Source organism: Vanessa tameamea, chromosome 20, assembly GCF_037043105.1.
Source record: "Vanessa tameamea isolate UH-Manoa-2023 chromosome 20, ilVanTame1 primary haplotype, whole genome shotgun sequence".
Lineage (NCBI taxonomy): Eukaryota > Metazoa > Arthropoda > Insecta > Lepidoptera > Nymphalidae > Vanessa > Vanessa tameamea.
In genome coordinates, this window is record NC_087328.1 from 3,124,919 (window position 1) to 3,148,572 (window position 23,654).

The window sequence follows — 23,654 nt, forward strand, 5'->3', positions numbered from 1 at the left end:
AAAAATTATAACAATAAAATTTGTATTTTTTTATATTGTCTCGATTAAATTTCGTATTATATTTCATAATATTGAACAAGACAGACAAATCTGCCAAAGCTGTCAAGTGTAAAAAAATGTATCAAACAAATATACCCATCATGTAAATTAAAAAAAACCACAACACATAAAAGAAACATAATAATTTTTATTTGGTTAACAATATGTTAAGCATGTTTATAATGTTCTTAAATAAATCCATTGCATTTTAAATATAATTTGTATTTATACATTGTGTATGAGCTTAGCATTAATAACAGTTATGGTACATCAGTCGAAGGCCACTTTACTTAGTTTTAAGCACCTATAAATATACATATATGTAAAACTGATTAAGTATGCTATAGAATATCACATCTAGTACTTTTAATATCACCTTTTAGTCTATGATATTCAATGACATTTTAATAAACATTTTCTTCAACAAGCACTTCAGTGAGCAATCATGAGCTGAATAACACATACATGTTTAACAAATCTAACATTAGGAACAATTATTGACATATTTCAATGCAATTCAAATTCAAAATTGAATTACGTTTGTTATATCACAAAATACAACATATTGTATATTTTTTAACTATATCTATATTAGACAATATAAAACAGCATATTGCTGTTATATGCGAATACTTATTCTCATTAAGAGATTATTAATCTATGTTTATCATGAAAATTTACATTATCATAAACCTATAAATGTGTTCCTTGAGTTAGATAATAAGTTAAAGGTGTGGCCTATATGCTATAAAATCCACTTCATCAGACTCTTACTGTAGAAGAAGTACTTGCATCTAAGCCATTAACTGGAGTTGGTATGTCGGTTCGAGGTCGTCTAAATAAAAGGACATGTGGCTCTGGGTTGTGCACCATGAAGTGTAACCAGCCAGGACTCTGCTGGACACCGAGGTTTCTCCATTCCGTTTCTGTCATAAGGTGGGACTTTGGTACTAGTCTGGCTATGTCCGGTGGGAGTATTACATGTCTGAAAAATGAATATAGTAAATAAAATACTTATAGAAAATAATTGCTATATGGATTGATAATTATGAATACCTTAGTACCTTATTACTAGTGGTTACACATTTTAAAGAAAATTATGCATTAATCATTTTTGTAACTTATACCATCTGATCACCTTAGACCCTACCAAGTCAACATTGACAAGTTTTTTTAAGACTAATATTAATTTTTGTGACTTATGCAACTAGACTTCAGTATGTTCATTCTTGCCCTTACAACATTTACTGGCAACCTGTATTACACCAATCTTGGTGATATTTTACCAATTGTTTTTATTGTTTACATCAAGTAGTTGATTGAGGCTCAATTGTTTGTATGTAAGAAAAGTTTCCATGATCAGCTCTAATGAACCGAAGCACAAATTATTCTATCAACTTTACCAGAGCCACACAGCTTACGAAATATTTGTATTAATTATAGTACTAAACGCATATATAATACTATGACTAGTATATCCTAAATAAGATTGAATGATGTAACAGTGGATATTTCGCAATAATACCCTATGAGGAAAAATAACAAGAAATAAGATCTTAATTACCTAAACAATAAGGTTCAATATATTTGTTATCCTGGATTTGAGACCCATTCTCACTTTTTTTTTTGTTGCTATGAGTATTGCATATTTTATCACCTAAAAAGTTAAATAAATACCTACTTTTTTAAGACAAAAGTTATACAATCTCGATCTAATGCAATAAAAGTATTTTAAAACTATATTGACACATGGTTTAAACGAATGACTAAGAATTGTATTCTGTAAATATGTAAACGTAGTGAAATTTAATATATGACTTTGTGACAACATTTTTAAAATAAACTAATGTAATTCAATGTCGATTACCATATAATTTTCAGCATAATTTGTTCTGAACAAGGACTAATTGAATTATACGAAGATCTTACCTATATTCGTAAACATCATCGTTGTACCTTTCCGAATACTGTATCTGGTCTACTGGCATGTCTAAATCAAATATATTCAAACAAAGCACTGTTTAATTCCCACAAATACGCTTATTAGTAAATTATGACTATTTCATAAGACAAAATGCGTTTCTCTATCGTACGTGGTGCAATTGATTTTCTTCCCAGCTGTTCTATCTGTCAAAATAATCAAAACATTGGCGCTCAAAAATTTATTGCCATATTCAAAAATGTATTGTAGTAGATATTATTCATTTTATCATAACGCGAACTTAACCAATTAGAACTTGTTTTTTAAATGTAATAATTGAAGCTTATATTATGATGAGGACAGATGATTTAATTATATAATATGTATTTATTAATTTTTATGTTACAAATATATTGATATTATATATTATTTCTTTACATAATATATAGGTACATAAAAAAAATATAAATTTGTACAATAAATTACAATAAAAAAAACACTTTTCGTTTTAATTTTGTGCATGAATGCAAACCAGTAATAATATTTCAATTTATAGTTTACAGATGTAGATACCTAATCAGTATAAGCTATAATGTTTGTATAAGCAATAAAAGTGCGGAAACACTCATACACAAACAGGCCCGGTAAACTTCGCTAACGACGCGGCAACGAACATTATTCAATCTAAGCGACCCCACTGTTGCAACAATTCAATAATAAGTCCCTGTTGAGTAGAGACACTATATTTATAAGTTTGAAAATATACATTTCGGTACTTATTTTTTACAAAACACAAATTCGAACTTTATTTTAAAATTATGACCTTAATAAGTTAAACAACAAATAGTTATGAATATTATACATTGAAAACCTTATATAGTTAATTAAAAATAAAGATATCAATGTATGTATTTTAAAGAAACTTTTTACTCTAATAAAAACAATTTTACAAGCGAAGCTAATTTTGCAAGGGAAATTCAGTTCAAAAATGTTTTTTTTTTAAAATTGAATAATGTCCGAACTCTTTTCAATTTATTGTTACAGTTTGTTACCCATTACTAATAAACAATGATTGCAACTCAAACCGGTAGTGTAGCGATCCGCTTCCACATCCAGACAATTCAGTTGATATCCTAAATCTAGAACGACACCATCACTGACATGTCATACATTACTCTGGAATTCCTTCAGGATCTTCTGAAGGATGAATATCCTGATGTTACCATTCAGGATTTTGAGGTAAGTTATAAATATTTTAAGTTTAGTTTAAAATTAAAAAAAAATATATATATTTTAATAAATCTTAAATTTTCTACGATATCTGGTTTTAAAATATTTTGAAATTAAGCAATTTAAAGTATATTATCTTACCATAGTACATTAGTAAAATTATAATAATAGGAATATGAATATGTTTTTCTTAAATTTAAATTAATAATAACGTTTCATTTCACTAAATGTTTATTTCTTTTGTCATAGTTCTGACAGTATACGCTAGATGTCGCTGTACTATTTTAGTCAAAATCTAAATCGCGCTGGCTAAATTTCTTGCCATTTAATGACATCCTACCGATAACCATATGAAATCATACTTACCTGGCGTAGGGGATACCGTGATCATGAAGGCGGTTCCCCCAGAGCGAGGCCTATTCATTGCACTGCGAATGGGTTGACCTCTGCGATTATCCCTAATGCGGATAACTCGGACGCGTAATTTTTGGTAGTGGGGACTGCGTACGCGCCGTCCCCCTTAATAATTAATATACATAGAGAATACAATAACGCACATTTCTATTTATACTACTCTTTTCTAAATAATAAAGCAAGTCACAATATTAAACTTAGAAATCCGAGTATTGCGTTTATCTTCGGCGGAACGGCGAACGAACAGGGCGGAGATTTTTTTGCTACTTAGACTCATTGATTATAAGCCTATCATAGTATGTATAAAACATTTTAGTTATTTATTTGAATAGTAGATAATAAGAATTTTTCGTCCGAACCGTGTGAATAAGTCTTGCAAACAATATTAAAAACATAGTTTACCAATAAATAGTATAACTAATATAGGCGTATAACTAACGTTAAAAGGTGCTAGATTATATAAATGATAAAAAAAGCTTGGGTGTTAGTTCATACAGGATTCATAAATTTAATTGTATATCTGAGTATATAATTGATACTTAGTGTATCGGCAGTGCATTCTCTGTGCTTTACATTGAATATAATCTTGTAAAATATTTTTTTATAAGTGCGTTAAAAAACCTATAATATCTTGAATAATGTGTATTTTTTTAATACTAATAATAATTATTTAGGGAGCTCCAGGATCAAAAAGAGGAGACAACTACACGTCAATGGTTTATAGAATAACTTTGAAGGGCTCTCGCAAACATTTGGACTCAGATGGCACAACCGAGATCATTGAACCCTGGGAAGGATCTATTATATACAAATGCTTACCAGAAAGCATTTTACGCCGAGAAGCTTTCAAAAGTGACGAGCTATTCTGCAATGAAGTCGCTTTTTACACCAAGATATGGCCAGCTCTGTCCAAATTTCAGAGTCAATGGGAAAAGGTTACCCATCCATTCAGATCTATACCGAAATGCTACTTGGCACAAAATGATCTGGTTATATTGAAAGATTTGAAGACACTCGGGTTTGTGATGCCGGATAGGACGCAGGGCTTGAGCTTAGAACAGTGTTATTTTGTGTTGAAGCATTTGTCGCACTTCCACGCGCTTTCTCTGGCTATGAAATATTACGACCCTGAAGGGTTCTATGAGCTGCTGAATATACAAGATGGAATTTCTGAGGGTAAGATGGACGCTTATTAATTATTTTTATACAATTCTTTATTCTATTTTGAAGCATACCTTTATAAGAAAATATGTAACTAATGACTCTGAGGTTAAGACGCTGACAGCTGATGCACAGGTCTCTTAGTTGGTACTCCCAGTTTTAGTTTCCACAGCTGCCAACGCTGTGTTATATATAATACCCAAGTTAACTCATTAGTGTTAAGAAAAATTCTGGTGTACCCATCTCATTTTTGAAAATAAATAATTCTTATTATTATTATTTATTGTTAATAACAGCTACATGTTGTATGCTGTAAGTGCGGGTCTCATATCAATATCTGATCTAAAAGAGGTTAGACTCTTTAAGGCAGTAATGTTTGTAAAATTATTTTAGTTAGATTTGTAGTCTGTACCTTTTACTTTATTTTATAGTCTTCTTCGTCGCTGAAAACGAAGACTACTATCGAAGTTACTACAGTGAAGCAACTCGTAACGCGATAGCTATGGTGGAGGAAGAGCTGAAAGAATCAAAGGATAAGGAGAAATATTTGGGTCCTTTCAAACGGTTCTGCAATGAGGATACCTTCTTCCAGACCATGGTGGATATGGTGACTCCAAAGGAACCATTAGCAGTCATATGTCATGGCGACTGTTGGACAAACAATATGTTGTTTAAATTTGTAAATGGCGATATTGCTGAGGTAAGAATATTTATGAATGTTTGTTATGAATGTCTGATCTCTTCTGATATGATTATATTTAGGGGATGCGAGTTTAAAAATCAATAGTTACCGATTTTTGAAAAAAGTATGAAATTGTACAATCGGAACTTTAAATCTTTATTCAGATTAAGATCCATGATGGTTTAAAACACATTCATAGATTGGAAAAGAAATGGCCTGGCTTTCATCGTCCAATCCAATCCAATTTTTATGTGTTCTCTTCTTATACCTACAATATGTATATTTGTAATAAAAGTGATATATTTTTATTTTCAGATGTATATAGTAGATTTCCAGTTGGCTCGCTACGCATCACCAGCTTTGGATCTTGCATTTCTCATCTATCTTTGCTTGGAACGGCAACAGCGTGCGGAACACGCACCGGCCCTTTTAGAGTACTACGCGGATGAGCTACACGCCAGATTAATGGAGATGGGTGATGGAAATATATTGGACAGAGATACACTTTTTGACATGTGAGATAGACTGACAAATATCTTTGATGAGAATTGATCTTCTAATGATAATTATAGCGACACGCCAAAATGTATACCATACCCACGTAAAGACGTGATCCACAATAACCGAAGATCACAGATAAAATTAGTGAAACCTACGCTAACACTAGTTATTTATTTAGTATAGTATTACCTAAGTTTTTATATTTATAATTCACGTCATATTGTGCTTATGTATTATATTATATGTTGTACAATATTTTTTCTTAAACGCGAATGGATTACGCTATTTAAAAAAAGTTCAACAATCAAACAATCTTCGTCAAAGGACATTTAAAGATAACTTTACAGTGTTGAAATAATATAACTTTTTGTTCTAATTCGTCTTCAGGCTGCAAGACGAGTTCAAGAGAAGCAGTCGCTTCGGTCTCGGCATAGCTCTGGATATGTACCCAATTATGACCTGCGACAGTAACGAAGCACCAAATCTTTATCAAGAAAAGGTAAATGATTCATTTTCATCTTAGATATAGAGGCATTTTTATTTTGGAACTCATCGTTCGTTCGTTTATCTATCGTATAGTAACACAAAATAACCCAATTATCAAGAACCAACATTAAATACCTTCATCTTTAAATAGGACTAGTGTTTTCACTTGCTTCGCCCACTTGTTATACGGGTGGTCGGTTTTTGGTATAAATAAGGCAGGGTGCCTAAGTCCTTCCTTGGGGGTTAAAGCTGGCTTCATTAAATTAAATTCAGTGATTTGATGAAAGGTGCGCTGATAAGTGATGCAAATGTATTTGTCTTTTTCCATAAAAAATATAATTAATTTAAACTTTTTGGCCAGGAGAGTGAAGTTGCTCCGTCTCATGATTGCGTCAAGCCCGTATGGACATCCAATGCTGATTGCAGGAAGAAGATGACCGACTTAGTTATTGAACTCGTTGATGAAGGACTAATATAACTATATTAACGACATAATACTGTATTTAATTTATATTTAAACGTTTTAAAGTGAATTTATTAAATAAACTTCTGTTAGAGAAATTGTTTGGTATCACTTAAATTAGTCTACAACTTCAAATTTATTCGTATTTATGAAAAAATGGTGTCCGGAAGTTCAATGCGATTTTTTTGCTTATACGGTATATTACAGAAGCAAGAGGTGTTGGGATACCCGGTTGGAATGAAGTTGCTTTCGCCATATTAAGTATTAAATAATAAATACAATGATATAAATAAACGACACCTGCAGATAATTTACTGACAATGACAAAGTTGTTATTAGGAAAGAATAATATACCAGCCTGAATTAAAACCATATCGAAAAATAACTTTAACTGATATTATATAATATCACTAAAGTAGAAAGAGACAGAGAAAAAGAGGTGATAACTTTTGCTATCGTGACGATTTCTATCGGCGCACTCGACTGTAAGCCGCGTAAAAGTACTGTGGAATTGGATAAAAAATTGGTTAAAAAATAAACCATTGTCTAGTAGTTACTGAAGCTTATCCACTTCGTGTTTCCATCATTAGATCGAATTATTGTATTGTTATCAAAACTACATGGCGTATAAAATGTGTGTATAAGAATTATAAAATATAATATTAATTAGACGATGGAAAATTTTGGAAATGATGATGTTTTATTCTATTTCAACCACATGAAGACAATAAACAACATTTGACATCAAATTGAGAGCTTGAATGAACTATGATATTCATTGTATAAGTAAAAGTAAAATTGAAATGAGTTTCAATGATAAATATAGATGTATTCAATTGGTATATATAACTATTTTGAATTAGTGTACAATATATAGCAGTAAAACTATTAGCAAAACACATGGAATGCGTAAATCTAACATATGTTTATATTTATTTCTTCGTAGGTTGGAATAGGCTTTAGGTAAAATATAAAACAGATGAGTGCGTGCACGATAAATTCTTTTGATTTAAGTTAATTTGTAGAAGGAAGGAAATGAAATAACAAGTAATATCTCTTCCGATATAAATTTAATGTATTCATTTTTAGTAAACAATAAACACATAAAATAAAACATTGGTGTTAACTTAGAGTTATTCAATAGAGCCATGCTTACTTTGTGACGATAAAATAATTCAAGATCTATAAAAATAACTATAACGTATAAAAATCAGATCGTTTATATTTATTTTTTATGTGAAAATAGTAGATAAGATATAATAGCACTTGTGCAAAATTGGTATGTAAAAATATATTTATACGCTTCTAATATAAATAGAGGGTAATCTTGTGAAATGGCGCTTGGACGGAAAAATTTGAAATTTTTTTTAAGACCATTACAAAAGTTGAAAAAATAAATGTTGAAATTTTGTATCCAAAATCGCACTAAAATATTTAAAAAATAAAAGAAACTGGTTTAAACTAACATTAAAATGATTAAATTACCCGTACAAATCGTGGCACAATAATTACAAAACGTAAAATTATTTGTTTTTTCATTTGGATATTTTTTTTATTAATATTTAAAAAAAAAAAACTCACAATGACGTCAAAAGTAACGTACGGGCCGAAACGATAAACCAGACCGATTTTTTTTCCATTTCTAAACAGATCTAGACGTTAGACTTAAAACAAAACTCAGTCATTGAAAACTTCAGATTATTTTGAGATTCGAGCACGTTTATCTGAAGATTCCAATAATTTATTTTTTTCATTTAATTGTTATTTCTTACATTAATACTATATCATTTATAAACTTTTATACTGGTACAACTTACAAATAATCACAAATATTTTTTATATGATTTAAATTATGGTAGATTACGCGCCGAAAAATTCTCTCATTCCAATATTTGGTTTTATTTAACAAAAGGTTTTAAGCCAGGTTGAAGAGATGTTCCTCTGCCTTTGGAGGCTTGGGTCGGTCTCATAAATCCAGAAGTTCTGTTAGTTGTTTTAACGGGCGGTCTTGAGATGCCTACTGAACTTCCACTTGATGAGGACCGCGATGCAGGCATCCTGGAAACTGGCTTTGGGATCGGCTTAGGGATGGGTTTGACTGAAGATGAAGGTGCCCTTTTCACAGTTGCCACTGACGCAGAACTATTCAAAGAACTTCGAGAACTTCTTAATGACGCACGAGATGTAGATCGTTCAACTCTTAAAGAGCTGGCTCGTTTTGGTAGACCACGTTTCGGATCTAAGGGTGTCCGAGGTGGCGTCCGTGTCTCTTTGGTAGAAATTTTCTTTGGAATTTCTGTAACTTTTTTCGGAGTTGGAGATTCGCAGTCCATGTTACATCCGGACGACGCCCCCTGTGACGCACTTTCCGAATTAAGGCTTTGCGTTTCTTCGAATCCTTCATCATTTAATTCGTGTTCGCTTTTAACTTTGGGTATACGAGGTGACGTTGTTCTTTCCGTAGTGGAGGGCACTTTTTCCAACTTTGCATTCATAGATTTTCTATACGCGTTCCTTGACCATACCCCTGTTGGTGTTTGAGTTGGAGATTTTAATTCTCGGATGGCTTTTTGAACATCCTCCTGGTTGATCGAAGTTTGTCTCCTCATTCTCGAGTAGGGTACCGATTTGTTATCTTTGGTTGGCGTCTTCTCTGTGCCTCCTGCGCTTTGACTTTTTAATCTATCCTGCCAACGTTTTAATCTAAAATCTTTATCTTCTTTGACTGTTTCTTCCACGGGCTTGACTGCGGCTATTTCTTTTGGAGAGTCAACTGGATACGAAGCTTGAATCTCTAATTTAGACGGTCTCATTACTTGTGTTTCTGCAACTAATTCTGGTTGACTCTCTTGTTTCTTTTCTTCTTCTGGTGAACTCAATTCTGCATTACGTTTATATCTTCTCGTTCGTCTAGCTGCAGAGAATCTATCGAACTGTCCATCTCCCAAAATTTCTTGACACAAATCTTTCATTTCAGTCGTAGCTTTATCATTAGTACTAGAATTCGAAACAAATGGTTGGTATTTTCGACATGGTTCCCTTTCTGGAGGAGGTTGGAACATTTTCCTTTGTACTGGTGGTGTTTCTATATTGTCAGAATCAATTTCGACTCTATCAGATTTCGCAGCTTTAGTCTCTTTAGCACTGGTAACAGTTATGTCGGGTAGTTTTCGTTTTTCCTCCTCGGTTATTGATACAAGTAGCTGAGGGGAATCCACTTGCTGACGTGATCTCTGTCTTCTCAGTCGTCGCATCTCTTCGTTTTCTTCCGTTTTTCTCCACGGCAACCTGTTATCTTTCGTTTTTGGTTGGACGTCTGAAAATGATAAAATACATAATTATTTAACTTCAATTCAAACCCAATTTAGACACATATATACTTTCTTATGCCAATGCTCATGCATTCACAAATGTGGTACTGTAAGTATGTAGTCACTCACCCTCGACGGCTTCGATGGCCCGCACGAGGTCCGTGTCGGTCGGCACGGCAGGGCGCCACTCCGCACGAGACTCCGCCAGCGTGTCCAGCGCCGCGCTACGTTCGCTCTCTGTAAGACAGTTTTAATTATTAACAAGTTCTTTTTACATCATTTAGGTAGGTGGACTGGTGTAAACGAGCCATCTGACGGTAAGTGATCACTACTAAGCTTATAAAAATGGTACTGTAAGAAATATATTAATCATTCCTCATAATCAACCAATGCTCCAGAAATTGGGAACTAAAATATTATGTCCCTCGTGTCTGTAGTCACAGTGGCCCACTCTCCCTTCAAAGCGGAACGGCGATCTTAATAATTTATGGAGCATTTGGGGTAAGTAAATGGGAAAGCATAAAGCAGAATGTATCCGTGTGTACCGACCGGAGTCGTTTTCCGAGGCGCGCGCGTGTGCGTGCGCGCGGCGCGAGTGCGCGGGCCGCGCGCGACGCTCCTCGTCGCTGCTGGCGCGCAACCACGACTCGATCTTCTGTCGCCACTCCCTGTAAGAAGCACATCTCGTACAGATCCCGTTCGAAATATACTCATTCGTAGTTTCCACTGTGAATTCGATTCGCGATCCTTGATCGTCTTTAATCGAGTATTAAACTTAACTAATGCAATATTCTTTTATATCGCAGCGGAAGATCAAAACAAGATGGAAATATTTTCATAAGCATTTAAAATGTCGGATTAATATGACAAAAATAGAGAGTTGAACTCACTTGGGGCCGGCGTTGGCCCCGCCGGCGGCGTCGGGCGCGGCGGGCGAGGCGGGCGGCGAGGCGCGCGGGGAGGGCGCGCGCTCGCGCTCGGGCAGCTCCAGGCGAGCGCGCACCGGCGCGCGCCGCGACCACGAGCGGTCTGCGGCGGCACGGGTGAGTACGTGGAATACGTGGGATGCGTGGGATGCGTGGGATGCGTGGGAGCGGTAAGGGCGTGCCGACAGAGCGGTACAGGCTCATTGTCAGCGACGTTTTCAATATTTGATGAATGTGTTGTGATAACGATAGCTCACTCAAAGTATCACAGCTGAAGGCAGTGAGTTAGGGACAGAACTCTAGTACGAATTTCCTTTCTTGGAATTACGGGTAGTGTTGTAAATTAATTGAAATTAATAATTTTTTACAAAGTTTTAAATTTATTAATATCTTTTTTTCGTACATACCCAAGCTTCCCCAGGCGTTCCGCTCGCGCATCTCATTAGCCGCAGGTGAAGAATGCCGTAGGAACTCGAGTAGACCGTCCTCGTCGTCACCCGGACTCGCCCTGCTGCGTCTTCTTAAGCTTCCAGTTGGAGTAACATCTGAAATTCCATGTGTCGTGTTAGTTTCATAATCATACTCAGTTTTTTACAATATTTTAGGTGAATATAGAGTTTAGGTATCTTTACCCGGTGACGGTGATAAATCATGGGGTTTCCTCAAAGATCTTCTACTGAGACCATTGCGTATGTCCAGAAGAAGTGACTCCATTAGAGATTCACAATCTGAAGCTGGGGTGCTACACACACTTCCTCCTTTAACAATGTTAATAAAAATATGTCAAAATACAGGAAATGAAATGATGAAGAAAAATTATACAATCGAATATCCCCATTTAAACATAAATTTTATATAAACTGAGATCAAGAGGCACCTGCGCGCGCCCTGGCGGCGCTGCCGGCGGCTCCACCGGCGGCGCTGCCGGCGGCGAGGTCCCTCGCGCGGCGCCGCGCGGCCGCCTGCTCCTCGTGCGCCCGCCTCCGCTCGTTGTCGCTGACCGCCGAGCGGAACTTGCTGCAGAACGTCACAAATATCTGAAACGAAAGTACATACGATGTGAGCTTTCTTGTATCTGAGCGATCCAGTCGGGATTGTTTTTCTAAGATTATTTTTCAAATTCATTCCGAATTACTTTGAGAATTTTTCAATTGAAAACTTATTTCTGGAACGCTGTGTACTTTTGATATGTCACGGAAATCATTTATATTTTATAATGTCTTGTAATGTGGTACCTTGAAACACTCCTCGAGCTTAAAGGAGACGGGATCTTCGCAGAAGAACTCTGCGAGTTGCTTTCTCATGCTCTCGACTTCTTCCATGTCCTTGTTTAAAGCTGACACCTCCCTTTCCGCGACCTGTTCGATTTGGAAATAAAATTTTACAAATGGCTGATCTCTAGATCTCTTTATAAACACAACATTTTAAAGAATTATTTATTGTTCATAATTTGTGTCATTTTTCAGCTATTTAAAGATAAGAATGAATTATTTACCGAAATAAGACTTTTTTTAAATTAGCTATTTTTTGGATGAACTATATTTTAAAATAACTACGAGATTATTTTGTCAGTATGTGAACATCTTGTACGAAAACATTGAAATAATTTTATTAAAAAAAAACATGTTTTTGAACGTCTTTGGAGATAATAATTATGAGAAAGTTACCTGCAAAAAGTCTCCCATTTGATCCTTAATATCTTGATGAGTTGATTGTATGTCTCTCTTGAGATTACTGATCCTTTGAGCGAGTGTGTTGATCTCATTGTGGAGCTGTTCGACGCTTGCTTTAGACGCTTCTTCTAAAACTCTTATGTCGTCAGCGAAGTGTATCAGCTCCTTGTTTTTGCGTTCCGCTTGCTGAAAACAGACATTTTTTGTAACAAAGATCATCAAACAGACGAGAAATATATATGCCTTTGGTTTTATTAATACGATAACAATAATCTGAGACTCTTTTAATTCCACAATCAAGCCTCTCTGGGTAGGTACCACCCACTCATCAGATATTCTTAAGGCAAACAGCCATACTCAGTATTATTGTATTCCGGTTTAAAGGATGATTGAGCCAGTATAACAGGCACAAGGGGCATCTTAGTTCCTAAAGTTGGTGGCGCATATTTCTTACAGCGCCATGGTCTATGGGCGGTGATGACCACTTACCATCAGTCCATTTGCTGGACCGCCAACCTTAAGCATGAAAAAATAAAAACAAATATGTTGTCATATTTATAATGTAAGTATAAGATAAAGAATTATTAAAAAAAATTGATACATATACATATGTATCAATCAAAGGTTATCAGGTTCATCATAAGGTTAGCCTTACCAAAGCGACATAGTGCATCAAGTTCATGCCAGGTTTGTTTGCGCGAATGTCCGACAGCTTCTGCAGGGAAGATAGCTTAACTCCCGCAGCACCGCCCGCGTATCCACCGGCGTTCAGGAAGTTACCAGCTATTAGAGCTATATAAAGTACTTCCTGTAAGAAAAGTGTGTATTTCTTATTGGATATTTGACAAAATGCTTAAGCTGAAATTCCATTCCATTAGAAGATGCAAAATAAATAACTTTTAATCAACGAAACAAAATATTCACTTGCAAATCCAGACCAAAGAATACAGAGACAATTATATTGACAATGATATAATATAATGAACTAAATATTTAATTAAATTTTAGTGAAATTACCTGTATAGCTCTGGAAGACATAAGGTCGTCTCCAGCTACCAGGATGGCATTGATAGCGCTTTCCAAATATCCAGCGGTAGATGACCATTCTTCCTTTAGAAGCATACACTCGATTCTTAATTTGTAACTGCAATAAAATTACGATTTTTTATGAATATTTATCCTTACATTTACATTTACATCAATAGCCTGTAAATTTCCCACTGCTGGGCTAAGGCCTCCTCTCCCTTTGGGTGAAGGTTTGGAGCGTATTCCACCACGCTGCTCCAATGCAACCCGCATTGGAGCAGCAGTGGAATACACATGTGGCAAAATTTCGTTGAAACTAGACACATGCAGGTTTCCTCACGATGTTTTCCTTCACCGCCGAGCACGAGATAAACACAAATTAAGCACATGAAAATTCAGTAGTGCCTGTCTGGGTTTGAGCCCGAAATCATCGGTTAAGATGCACGCGTTCTAACCACTGGGCCATCTCGGCTCTTTATTCTTATGTCTTTATTAATCTAAAATAATTTGAAGCAATTGGAGAAAATGGAACAGGTCAATAAAATATTATTTCGATAAAATAAGTTTTAATTAATGACATTCATTAATTAAACATCAAATCTCTCGTAATTACATATATTAGCAGTTAAGTGTAATAAGCCACTTACTTGGGCAGCTGGATGAGTTGCAGAAGGAATTTCTCAGCGTTGCCTAATTTCGTGACGTCACCGGTGAAAGCTTTCAGCATTTCGCATTCGTCAATTTCGGGTAGAATTTTGAGAAGACCACGCAATTTTTCGGTACCGATATCATCGTGAGACCCCTCGCGGATTAATTGTATGATATCTTCGTTGGAACTAAGAAAAGTAAATTATTTAAAATAATATTAAATAATATATAAGCTAAGAAACCAAAAACAACAACAAAATATGAATCATTTGAAATCTATGGTACCTTCTAAACTGCTTCAAGAATATATTGACATTCAAGCTACGCTTTCCATCCAAAAGTGTGATTTCAGAAGGTTCTTTTCTCGGCTTTCTTTCCCCTGAACTGTCACATATAGGACTTCGCCCGAGACGTGGGGATGATCCGGCGGAACCTGGAGGTTGTACCTGAAATCACCGTAATTAATTTAAAATCATAATACATGTTAAATTTTTTGCTGAAAAAAAAGGTACAGTCTCATAAACTAGGATGATGTTATTTTTAACAAAAAAAGATTTGTAAATAAATACCTGCTGGCAGAATAGTCCTTCAATTTCGCTCCAGTCTAGTTCCGACTTTGGTGAATGCTTGTGACTCGACGCTACGATTGACCAAATATTGTTTTGGCCAATAATCTGAAAATATATTATTGATATAAAATAAATTAAGCACCTATTTAATTTAATATCATTTAATTTACTTTTCAATGAGGCCGAAATTTGGTACTCAAATAGTCTAGAGCCTGAGAAAGGACATAGGCTATTTTTATTTGGAAAAAGCTGCTGTAAAGGGATGAAAAGGGGATGAAAGGTTGTAAGTTGTTGAAAGTATTATCATTTTTATAACTAGAAGCATAAAACTTATATTTTAGGCTGTACACTTATAAACTAACATATGATGACACCCACTAAGGGGCGAATTTTGGAAATTCTACCCCTAAAAGGGTGAAATAAGGATTGAAAGTTTGTTTAAAAGTCCGTCATTTTTTAAGATAGAAACATGAAACTTTATTTTTGAGATCCCGATCAAAAATGAGTAGATACGTAATTAAGCGTTTCTAGATAATCTACCACTAAGGGGTTGAAATAAGGGTTGAAAGATTTTATGGCAGTCAGTCATTTTTTAAGATAAAAACATGAAACTTTATTTTTGGGATATTAATTAAAAATGAGTAAATACGTATTTAAGTTTTTTTTTATATTCTACCACTAAGGGGGTAAAATAAGGGTTGAAAGTTTTTATGGAAGTCGTCATTTGTTAAGCTTAAAATATGAAACTTTTTTTTTGGAATACGGATTAAAAATGATTAAATACGTATTTAAGTGTTTCTAGATATTCTACCTCTAAGGGGTTTAATAGGGGTTGACATTTTTTGTATAGATTAGTCTGAAAGTCCGTCAGTTTTTAGGTTAGAAGCTCGAAATTTTATTTTTGGGCATCCGATTAAAATTGAGTTGATTCGCATTTAAGCGTTTTTGGATATTCTACCCTAAGGGCTGAAATACACACCAATGTGGTATACAAAGAGGTCTTACATTAACGTAATATTTTAAGTTAATTGGTAAATATATTCATATTCTACGCGAACAAAGCCGCGAGTAACAGCTAGTCGTATATAATATAAATTGTTGTCGTACAATGTAAATGTTTTATGACATTTTATGCACTATGCAAAACTTTTAAAAAATATATCATAGCGGCAATAGCTCAATGATTTGTGGGCTGCCTAGCAAATAAAGTTCAGCATCGATCCTGTCCCCTTGGGTTTATTCTCGTACCTACATCAAACAACAAGCTTTGCTTAATGGAAGGGATGCTACAATTCTTTAAAAAATATAAGGATTTATTGGGCCCGTTGTTTCTAATTCAACTGTTCTTATTATCACGGCCTTTTATATATCGGCTCTATAAATTAAGAGTGACTATTCCCAATTGTAATAAAAACTAACTTTATTATTTGGTATCTTGTTCCAATTTATGGTCTTCATCTTTGTCTTCGGTAGTGGTATCTCTTGTTGTGGTAACTTGATGTTTTGCGCTGGGGGTGGTGGCGGTGAGAGGGCTGCTGGTGGCGGTGGAGGGGGTGCACCGCGTGGTATCGGTGGGGCTGGTGGAGCTGGTGGAGCTGGTGGTAACGGTGGAGGTATAGCTGTAATTTTCGTTGATTATATATAATATGAAAAATAAATAAATATGAATAATCAAGAAAGCGTTAAATAAAGTAATATTAATACTACGTCAGTAGAAAACAATGACTTCATATAATATTTTTTTGATAAATAACTATAAAATATACATAAAGATATAATATGCAATTTACCAGGTGGCGGCGCCGGGGCCGGCGGTGGCGGTGGTGGTGGTGGTGATAACGCTCTTTGCAAGCTTTGCTTACGGTTCGATCCTGCCATATCTCTATGTTGACAAGTGCAGCCCATTTTAGCCTGAAATATTAGCCGTTATTTAAATTTCAATGTATGTTGTATGTATGTAATCTTTTAATCGACGTTTAAACAATAAGTGAATTTAGTTGTTATTGAATTTTGTTTACAATCTATCAATGTCACTAAAATGCTGAAATTTCACAATTACCTGGACACTTGGCGCTCGCAGGAGTTTTGCAGCATCTTCCCTCGTTTCTAGAAGTGTTGCTCTATGGACTAATGTTTCAGCTGTATCCCAAACTATATCGCTGACGGGCTCTTTGGGGTCTATTCGAAGTAAGTGCTGGAGTATGCTCAAGAATGGAATCTCTTGGGGTGTGTCTGATACCTGGACAAAAAATGCTTACAATAAGGTTAAGTTAAGATAAAATCGCGCCGTGCATCTAAACTTAAACAGCTTCTAAATGTTATTTTTATTGACAAAGGGGCCACCTGATGGTAAGCGGTCACCTCTGCCCATAGACATTGACTCTGCAAGAAATATTAAGCAATCCTTACATCGCCAATACGCGACCATTGGGAACTGAGATGCTATACCCTTTGTGCTTTGCGCCTGTAGTAACAATGCTGTAGTCTGTATGCAGGTTATTAAGATAAAAATGATGCAATTAAAATTAATCGCCTGATGCCATAGAGACAACATATCTTAACAAGAAAATAAAGTCATCTTAACAATTGAGACAACTAACTAGCAAAACACAATAATATGGATATTTATTATTATTTACAATATAGTCAATAAACAATATAATATAACGATTATTTTACCTGTTTTAATATAGCGTAAAAAACATCCAAATGTGAGTTAAGGTTGATACCACCGGGGCCTTGCGCCTCATCGCTCTCTCTCTGCTCCTCGAAAACATCGAGTTGCACGCCAAGGTTTGGATGACTGGCAGCTTCATGCCTGAAAACAGAAAATGATAAACTTACTACATCGATTAAAACAAAACAATACCCAAAATTTAAGCAAAATACCAAAAATTAATAGCATAAGATTTTAATAAAAGTATAGTAACCATTATAAATGGTAGTTTCAGTTTAATCAATGGATCTATTTAAATAAACGCTGATGATGTTTACATATTATATAAAATGCTTATTAAACGAATCATACTCTGTTATCCGCGTAAGATTATTCATAATTCAATTCCAACACGCCATATTTGGTTCGAGACAGATTTGCCCACGCACAACCTTTTTTGTCGTTTCGCTGGACACAGAGCTTCAGACATTAGACCGGAACAAGTAATTGGCAAGTTTAATATAATATAATTGAAAGGGAATGTGGAAAGATAATGATTACTATAATCATTATAATTTTATAAATAACATAATTTGATAAGGATTAGCATAAATATTATAATTAGTTAAAATAATATTCAAGTAACTAAATTTGAACGGGTTTGATCCAAATGTTTGGCGAATGTCATGATTATGAAATTGGCATCTTGTTTAATTCAATAGTAAATATATAAATCTCTTTATTTATCAGTTGAGTCGTTTTTATTGATAAGTTTATCGTTTAAAAATTTTAATACGGGTAATGAGAAACATGTTTCATTGCAAAACATCGGTTTCGTTACTGGACTAAGATTTCAGTTGACTAATAGGTCCGCTTCGTTAAAATAATTCGGTGGGCCGCTGCATCTATTAGTTAAGTTTCCAGTTAGTGATTGCTTTATTTAACTTGTTTTCTTACAAAACACTAGACTTGAGATCATTGATTGATTATACGTCTAATTTTATTTGATGTTCGATTTGCTTCAAACATTTCATTAAGAATAACGTTATTAAAATAATTTGTCAATTACTCGCCGTAGGTAGCGGAACTTGAAATAGGGCGAAGGTAGGACAGGTGGCCCATTAACTCCACCTTCTTAAAATATATTAAATATATACACCGCCATTATTTTATTAACTACTAGTATAGCTTGAATAAATCAGTTACATTTCGTAATTAGTCTTAGACGTCGTCTAAGTGGTGAAAATTACGACAGATACCCGAATAATTAGGTTCTTTAAAAACTGAATCGCAGATATTTTTTCCGTGAAAGCGAACTATCCGTACACATTGAGGATGGTAATTAATTCGTGTGAAATTACTTCCAAAAATCCTCTAGCCAACGATATAAAAGGAAATTAAGAAAGTTGGGATTAAGTACACATATTAACTTCAAAAACGGTCGAGCACTCATGTCATATGCTTCTTAAAATCCGCAACACATAAATGATCATTAAAATATTCGTGATATTAAAAAAATATATTTCTACTTTTTTTTTTATTGGTTTAACGTACTAATTCCAAGAACTACAGTCTGTTCAGAATTATTTTATATTTGTCTTAGATAGTGCGTTTATACAGTTACCATTAATTACTTTTCTTTGTACAGAATCTAATGAAGACCACTATATACATATATAAAGACCATATATTTCTATTTAATATATCGAAGCTATATGCACTATGAATACCGAAACTGTTTTAATACTAATAATTTAAATTCTGCTAATTTTTTGGTAGGATAAAATCAACCATCTAAAATACTTTTAAGGCATTTTAATCGGAATTATTTTTGATTTATAGTCTTCAAGAAAGTAACAACGCATTTGTTATGTTATTTAAACGTATTTATAATGATGAAGCAAAAGTGTACTTGAGTCACGACCTTCTTGTTTTAAATTACCAAGACGATGTATTCGAATTTCATTGCAAAAAATAATGAAATATTACTGTTAGAGTCGGATTGTTTTGTATTCTACTTTTTATGATCGTGCTGAGGTTTAAAATGTAATTTACTCTAAGTAATATTATATATATGATTTAATATTAAATAGTATTTTCATCATCATCAGAATTTTAGTAGTTTCATCGTCATCAGCATTTAATTTCTGAGTCCCATTTATTTTGGGTCAGTGTGCTTTCCTCTTGCACTCATCGCTACAAATAGTTACTGGACTGACTGTCTTACCTTAGGTTACTAAGTGTTGGAAGCAGTCCAAGTCCTGTAAGAAGAAAATTAGTTCAAACAATAATTATAAATTAAGTCATTTGTAAAAAAAAATTCTATTTTACTTTTAAAGAACAAATATCTCTAGATGTTCTTTACTCAAAAACACAAGGTACTAATTTTGAGTGTGAGTTACATAGAAAAAAAGTTAAAAATAACTAATTAAGTCACGGTATATGCTCACCAATAAACTCATTCCTCACTCGAATCCTATCTGGTAAGCGAGGGGCGGAGATGATGAGACAGTTGATGAATGCCACGAGTGCGGTCTTGTAATCGATGGTGGTAGCGTTCTTCAGTTCCTCTACCACCACACTGAGGCGGTAACGGTCACCTTTGAGAACCTATATAAGATAAATCACACGTGATTATTTTAATATGTTAAAAAAATCGCATAGTTTACAGATGAATTCGTTCAACTAAAATAAGACTTAAATATAATATACAGAGCAATAAAAAAGCAAAGTTAAATAATAAAATAAGATATTTCTTTGAAAACAAGGAATTGGTGACTTTATTTCCTCGTGCTGGGCTGGGCATTTGAAACTGAGATATTTATCTTAACATTCACGTGTTTTAGCTTATATTTGTTATAGTTCTTTCTCTATAGCTAAGTTGTATAACTGTCCTTAGACATTGGCGCCGTATGAGACCGTACCTTATATCGCTAATGCCACTTTGGAAACTGACATGCTATGTCCCTCGTGCCTCTAGTTACAGACTCAACAATATTATTTATTGCTGCTTGGCGGTGGAACATATGATAAGTGGTGGTACGTACCACGACGGGCTTGAACAAATTCCAACGACCAAGAGTGGTCTGTTTTATTATTGACAATATTACAAAATCAATCTAACCTTGTATCTGACGAGAGTGTCCACGGCTCTTGCATAGCCATCTGCGTTATAAACGCACAGAGCTGACAGGAGTTCGAAAACCTGGAAAATTTATTTATCATTTGAAAAACTTTAACGATACAAATTAGTTTTTGTAAGAATATTAGAAGACATTTTAAACGTATGAGGCGATTTTAACTTTTAATGTAAAATATATATGGGTATAAGATATTTGATAATTAAAAAAAAAAAAATTGTTAGTAACGTTTTGCTAATAAACAAAACTTTACTGGGAGTATTTAAAGTTGACTTCAAATTTTATTACTCAAAACTTTAATAAGACAAAAACTATTGATGAAAAAAAGTATATGAGTTTAGGTGCCAACATAAAGCTACAACTTAATCCGTGAGTGACACTAAGGAAATATATGCTGAGCTTATCGACCAATCCAGCACGTTAGCTGCTCAAATACACGTTTGATAGCGGCTAATCATCCAATAGCAAACCAAGAAGGGATGACGTCAAGCAGCTCGCCGTAAACATCTGCCAATTATTTTTGTGCACTTTTAACTATCTGCTGACTTTAAATACACGGGATAAGAGAAAATGAATTATGTTTGAAGGTTTATCTAACAAATAAATCGTTCATAATTTACTTGTTTTTTAACAGCGGCAGTGGGCGATGTGAGAGCAGCTGCAAGCTTCCCAGCATACTCAGCGTGCTCCACGATATAGTCCAGACCCACTCTACTCTCCATATTTGCTCTGTGAACAAAATATTCATTGGTTAGAATTATAGTTGGATTAATTGCTCTTGATAATTGAACTTGTTAATGGAAATATAGTTTTTATTTTTGGTGTCAAGAACTTGTTTCCTTCTAAATATATAAATAATAATTAATGAGCATACTATATACATATATAAATAATTGTATATTATTCTAATTTTTGTATTAATATTTTTACTAATCATTTTTTTGCATGTTGTATTAATATATTGCGTGTCTATGGTGTGTATTATGGAGTCTGATCTATTATTTATAATAATCATTGGATTGGAATTTATTGTGTTTACGTGTTGGACACACGTGGCAAATTTTCATCTGACACATGCACGATTTCTCGCGACGTTATTAAGTCTTGCGGTAAAGAAAACATAAATAAAGCATATGAAAATTTAGTGGAGTTTGCTTGGATTTAGACCCTAAATCTTCGGTTAAGATTCACGTGTTCACACCAATGGGCTATCTCCGCTCTACCATTGTTACGTTGAATAACAATAATTAATTCATTTTTACAACCGGCCGTAACGCTGATGCCTTGGCGCAGTGCGACGTCACGCAATACACAAAAGACGTTAGTATTTAGTTTGTATGCAACGTCCCTTTGTATGGACTTTCTAAAGAAAGTATATCGATTTAATATTCCCCTTTGATATGACATATTTTGTAATGAAGTTATGTATCGAACATAGAAGCAAACCCAGCCATCGTCGGGGCGTTACGGGCGCAGTTAAATTATAGCCTATTCTAATGGAAGTAGGAAAAAAGATAAACCTTAGATTCACGTATTTCATGCGATTTGCTGATAACTCAGTTGTATTGTGAGCTACTAAGAATTAATGATTAATAAATCTTTATTTATAAGACAACATTATTACACTTAATTTTACTTCTAAAATTCCGATTTTAATTTAAAATTTAATTCTAACAGATACGTCGACATTCAAAACGATATTTTTTCTCAAATCCATAGTGAACATCATAGATTAATCAAGCTCTCGACCAATGATATCGTGTCAATTTGCTGTCAAATGTTGTTTATTTGGCTTTTCTCCTCTTATGGTTGCAATAGAGTATATATGTTATTTCCCTTGTGCATGTAGTTACACTGGCAAACTCGTCCATTTTGAAATAAATTTTCGTTAATTTGTGTGGACCCCTTAAACTAGAATTCATTTAATTATATCCTCAATAAGGTCATCGCAGAATATACGTATCGTTTTTAACTTTTTTGGTCAAGTAGATTAGAAGCGGATAGACTGTAAGTCTCGGAAAAACATACGAAAGATACGTCGAAAATATCGATTTGTAACTTTCTGATAGTCTTAACAGGATACAAAAGAATTTCAAGAGACAATTTTTAAGTCAATAAATAATATTAATATACTGTATGCATAAAATACTTCACTGACTTTTATGTGGTAGAATGATTGATTATGACAAGACGAATGAAAGGTTATGATACCGAGGAATGACTGAATGACGGAAGAGCATGAATGCAAAATGACTAAAGATTTCTGATGTCAATGAGTGTAGACTTGTGAATTAGTGTTGCATATCGATAATCCACTATCGATAGACTATCGATAGTTAAGATGTTAGCGATGGTATCGATAGAATCGATAGCTCCCCATGAGCAATACTATCGATAGTATTGCAAAAACCATTACTTTTAACCTAAACTATTGATGGTCCAAAACTATCGATAGTTTCAATAGTAGGTATCGCTGCTACCAATAGTATTGCTTACATAGAGCTAGCGATTATTGATAAAACGATACTATCGATAGTAATATCGATATCCTGAATAGTTTTCGAGGTCAACTATCGATAGTCAAACTATCGATAGTTCTGCAATGCTGTTGTGAATAAATATTAGATACTAGCTGTACCCGCGGGATGAAATATCTTCCAGAACTTCGTTCAACTTTGGAGTTCAACATTGGTCTAGTTTGCGTTACAGCGTAACAGACAGACAGTCGGAGTTACTTTCGCATTTATATTAGGATAGATTATGATGATAGCTTGTAAATGTCATACTGCTTCCTTAAGCCTATTAATA

At 34.2% G+C, this 23,654-nt stretch overlaps 4 protein-coding genes and 1 non-coding gene across 5 annotated transcripts in view; 2 read left to right on the forward strand and 3 right to left on the reverse strand.

Annotated features, from left to right (window-relative positions):
* LOC113403742 (synapse-associated protein of 47 kDa) overlaps positions 1-23,654 on the reverse strand; it is a 241,398-nt gene that overhangs the window by 37,233 nt on the left and 180,511 nt on the right. The window lies entirely within an intron of this gene.
* LOC113403809 (cyclin-dependent kinases regulatory subunit-like) lies at positions 168-2,184 on the reverse strand. The gene is made up of 2 exons (XM_026644410.2): positions 1,969-2,184; positions 168-1,024 (listed from the first exon to the last, which is right to left on the reverse strand). Exons 1-2 carry the CDS (start codon positions 2,025-2,027, stop codon positions 802-804), a joined length of 282 nt encoding a protein of 93 aa, XP_026500195.1. The 5' UTR covers positions 2,028-2,184; the 3' UTR covers positions 168-801.
* On the forward strand, positions 3,039-6,995 carry LOC113403796 (uncharacterized). Its single transcript, XM_026644391.2, has 6 exons — positions 3,039-3,199; positions 4,279-4,780; positions 5,197-5,465; positions 5,763-5,962; positions 6,336-6,447; positions 6,796-6,995. Exons 1-6 carry the CDS (start codon positions 3,122-3,124, stop codon positions 6,910-6,912), a joined length of 1,278 nt encoding a protein of 425 aa, XP_026500176.1. The 5' UTR covers positions 3,039-3,121; the 3' UTR covers positions 6,913-6,995.
* On the forward strand, positions 3,549-3,710 carry LOC113403855 (U1 spliceosomal RNA). The gene has a single exon (XR_003369336.1). It is a non-coding gene; the product is annotated as a U1 spliceosomal RNA (small nuclear RNA).
* Positions 8,464-23,654, reverse strand: part of Form3 (formin 3) — a 34,462-nt gene continuing 19,271 nt past the window's right edge. The window contains exons 2-23 of the mRNA XM_026644332.2: positions 21,467-21,575; positions 20,831-20,911; positions 20,157-20,316; positions 19,934-19,967; positions 17,730-17,868; positions 17,110-17,289; positions 16,841-16,961; positions 16,470-16,669; positions 15,051-15,155; positions 14,767-14,927; positions 14,481-14,669; positions 13,825-13,951; positions 13,463-13,615; positions 12,802-12,993; positions 12,370-12,492; positions 12,012-12,171; positions 11,767-11,892; positions 11,542-11,679; positions 11,099-11,237; positions 10,758-10,876; positions 10,338-10,445; positions 8,464-10,213 (exon numbers count right to left, since the gene is read on the reverse strand). Coding sequence (XP_026500117.2) covers positions 8,796-10,213; positions 10,338-10,445; positions 10,758-10,876; positions 11,099-11,237; positions 11,542-11,679; positions 11,767-11,892; positions 12,012-12,171; positions 12,370-12,492; positions 12,802-12,993; positions 13,463-13,615; positions 13,825-13,951; positions 14,481-14,669; positions 14,767-14,927; positions 15,051-15,155; positions 16,470-16,669; positions 16,841-16,961; positions 17,110-17,289; positions 17,730-17,868; positions 19,934-19,967; positions 20,157-20,316; positions 20,831-20,911; positions 21,467-21,568 — 4,275 coding nt within the window. The 5' untranslated portion in view covers positions 21,569-21,575 and the 3' untranslated portion in view covers positions 8,464-8,795. The remainder of the gene's footprint in view (positions 10,214-10,337; positions 10,446-10,757; positions 10,877-11,098; positions 11,238-11,541; positions 11,680-11,766; positions 11,893-12,011; positions 12,172-12,369; positions 12,493-12,801; positions 12,994-13,462; positions 13,616-13,824; positions 13,952-14,480; positions 14,670-14,766; positions 14,928-15,050; positions 15,156-16,469; positions 16,670-16,840; positions 16,962-17,109; positions 17,290-17,729; positions 17,869-19,933; positions 19,968-20,156; positions 20,317-20,830; positions 20,912-21,466; positions 21,576-23,654) is intronic.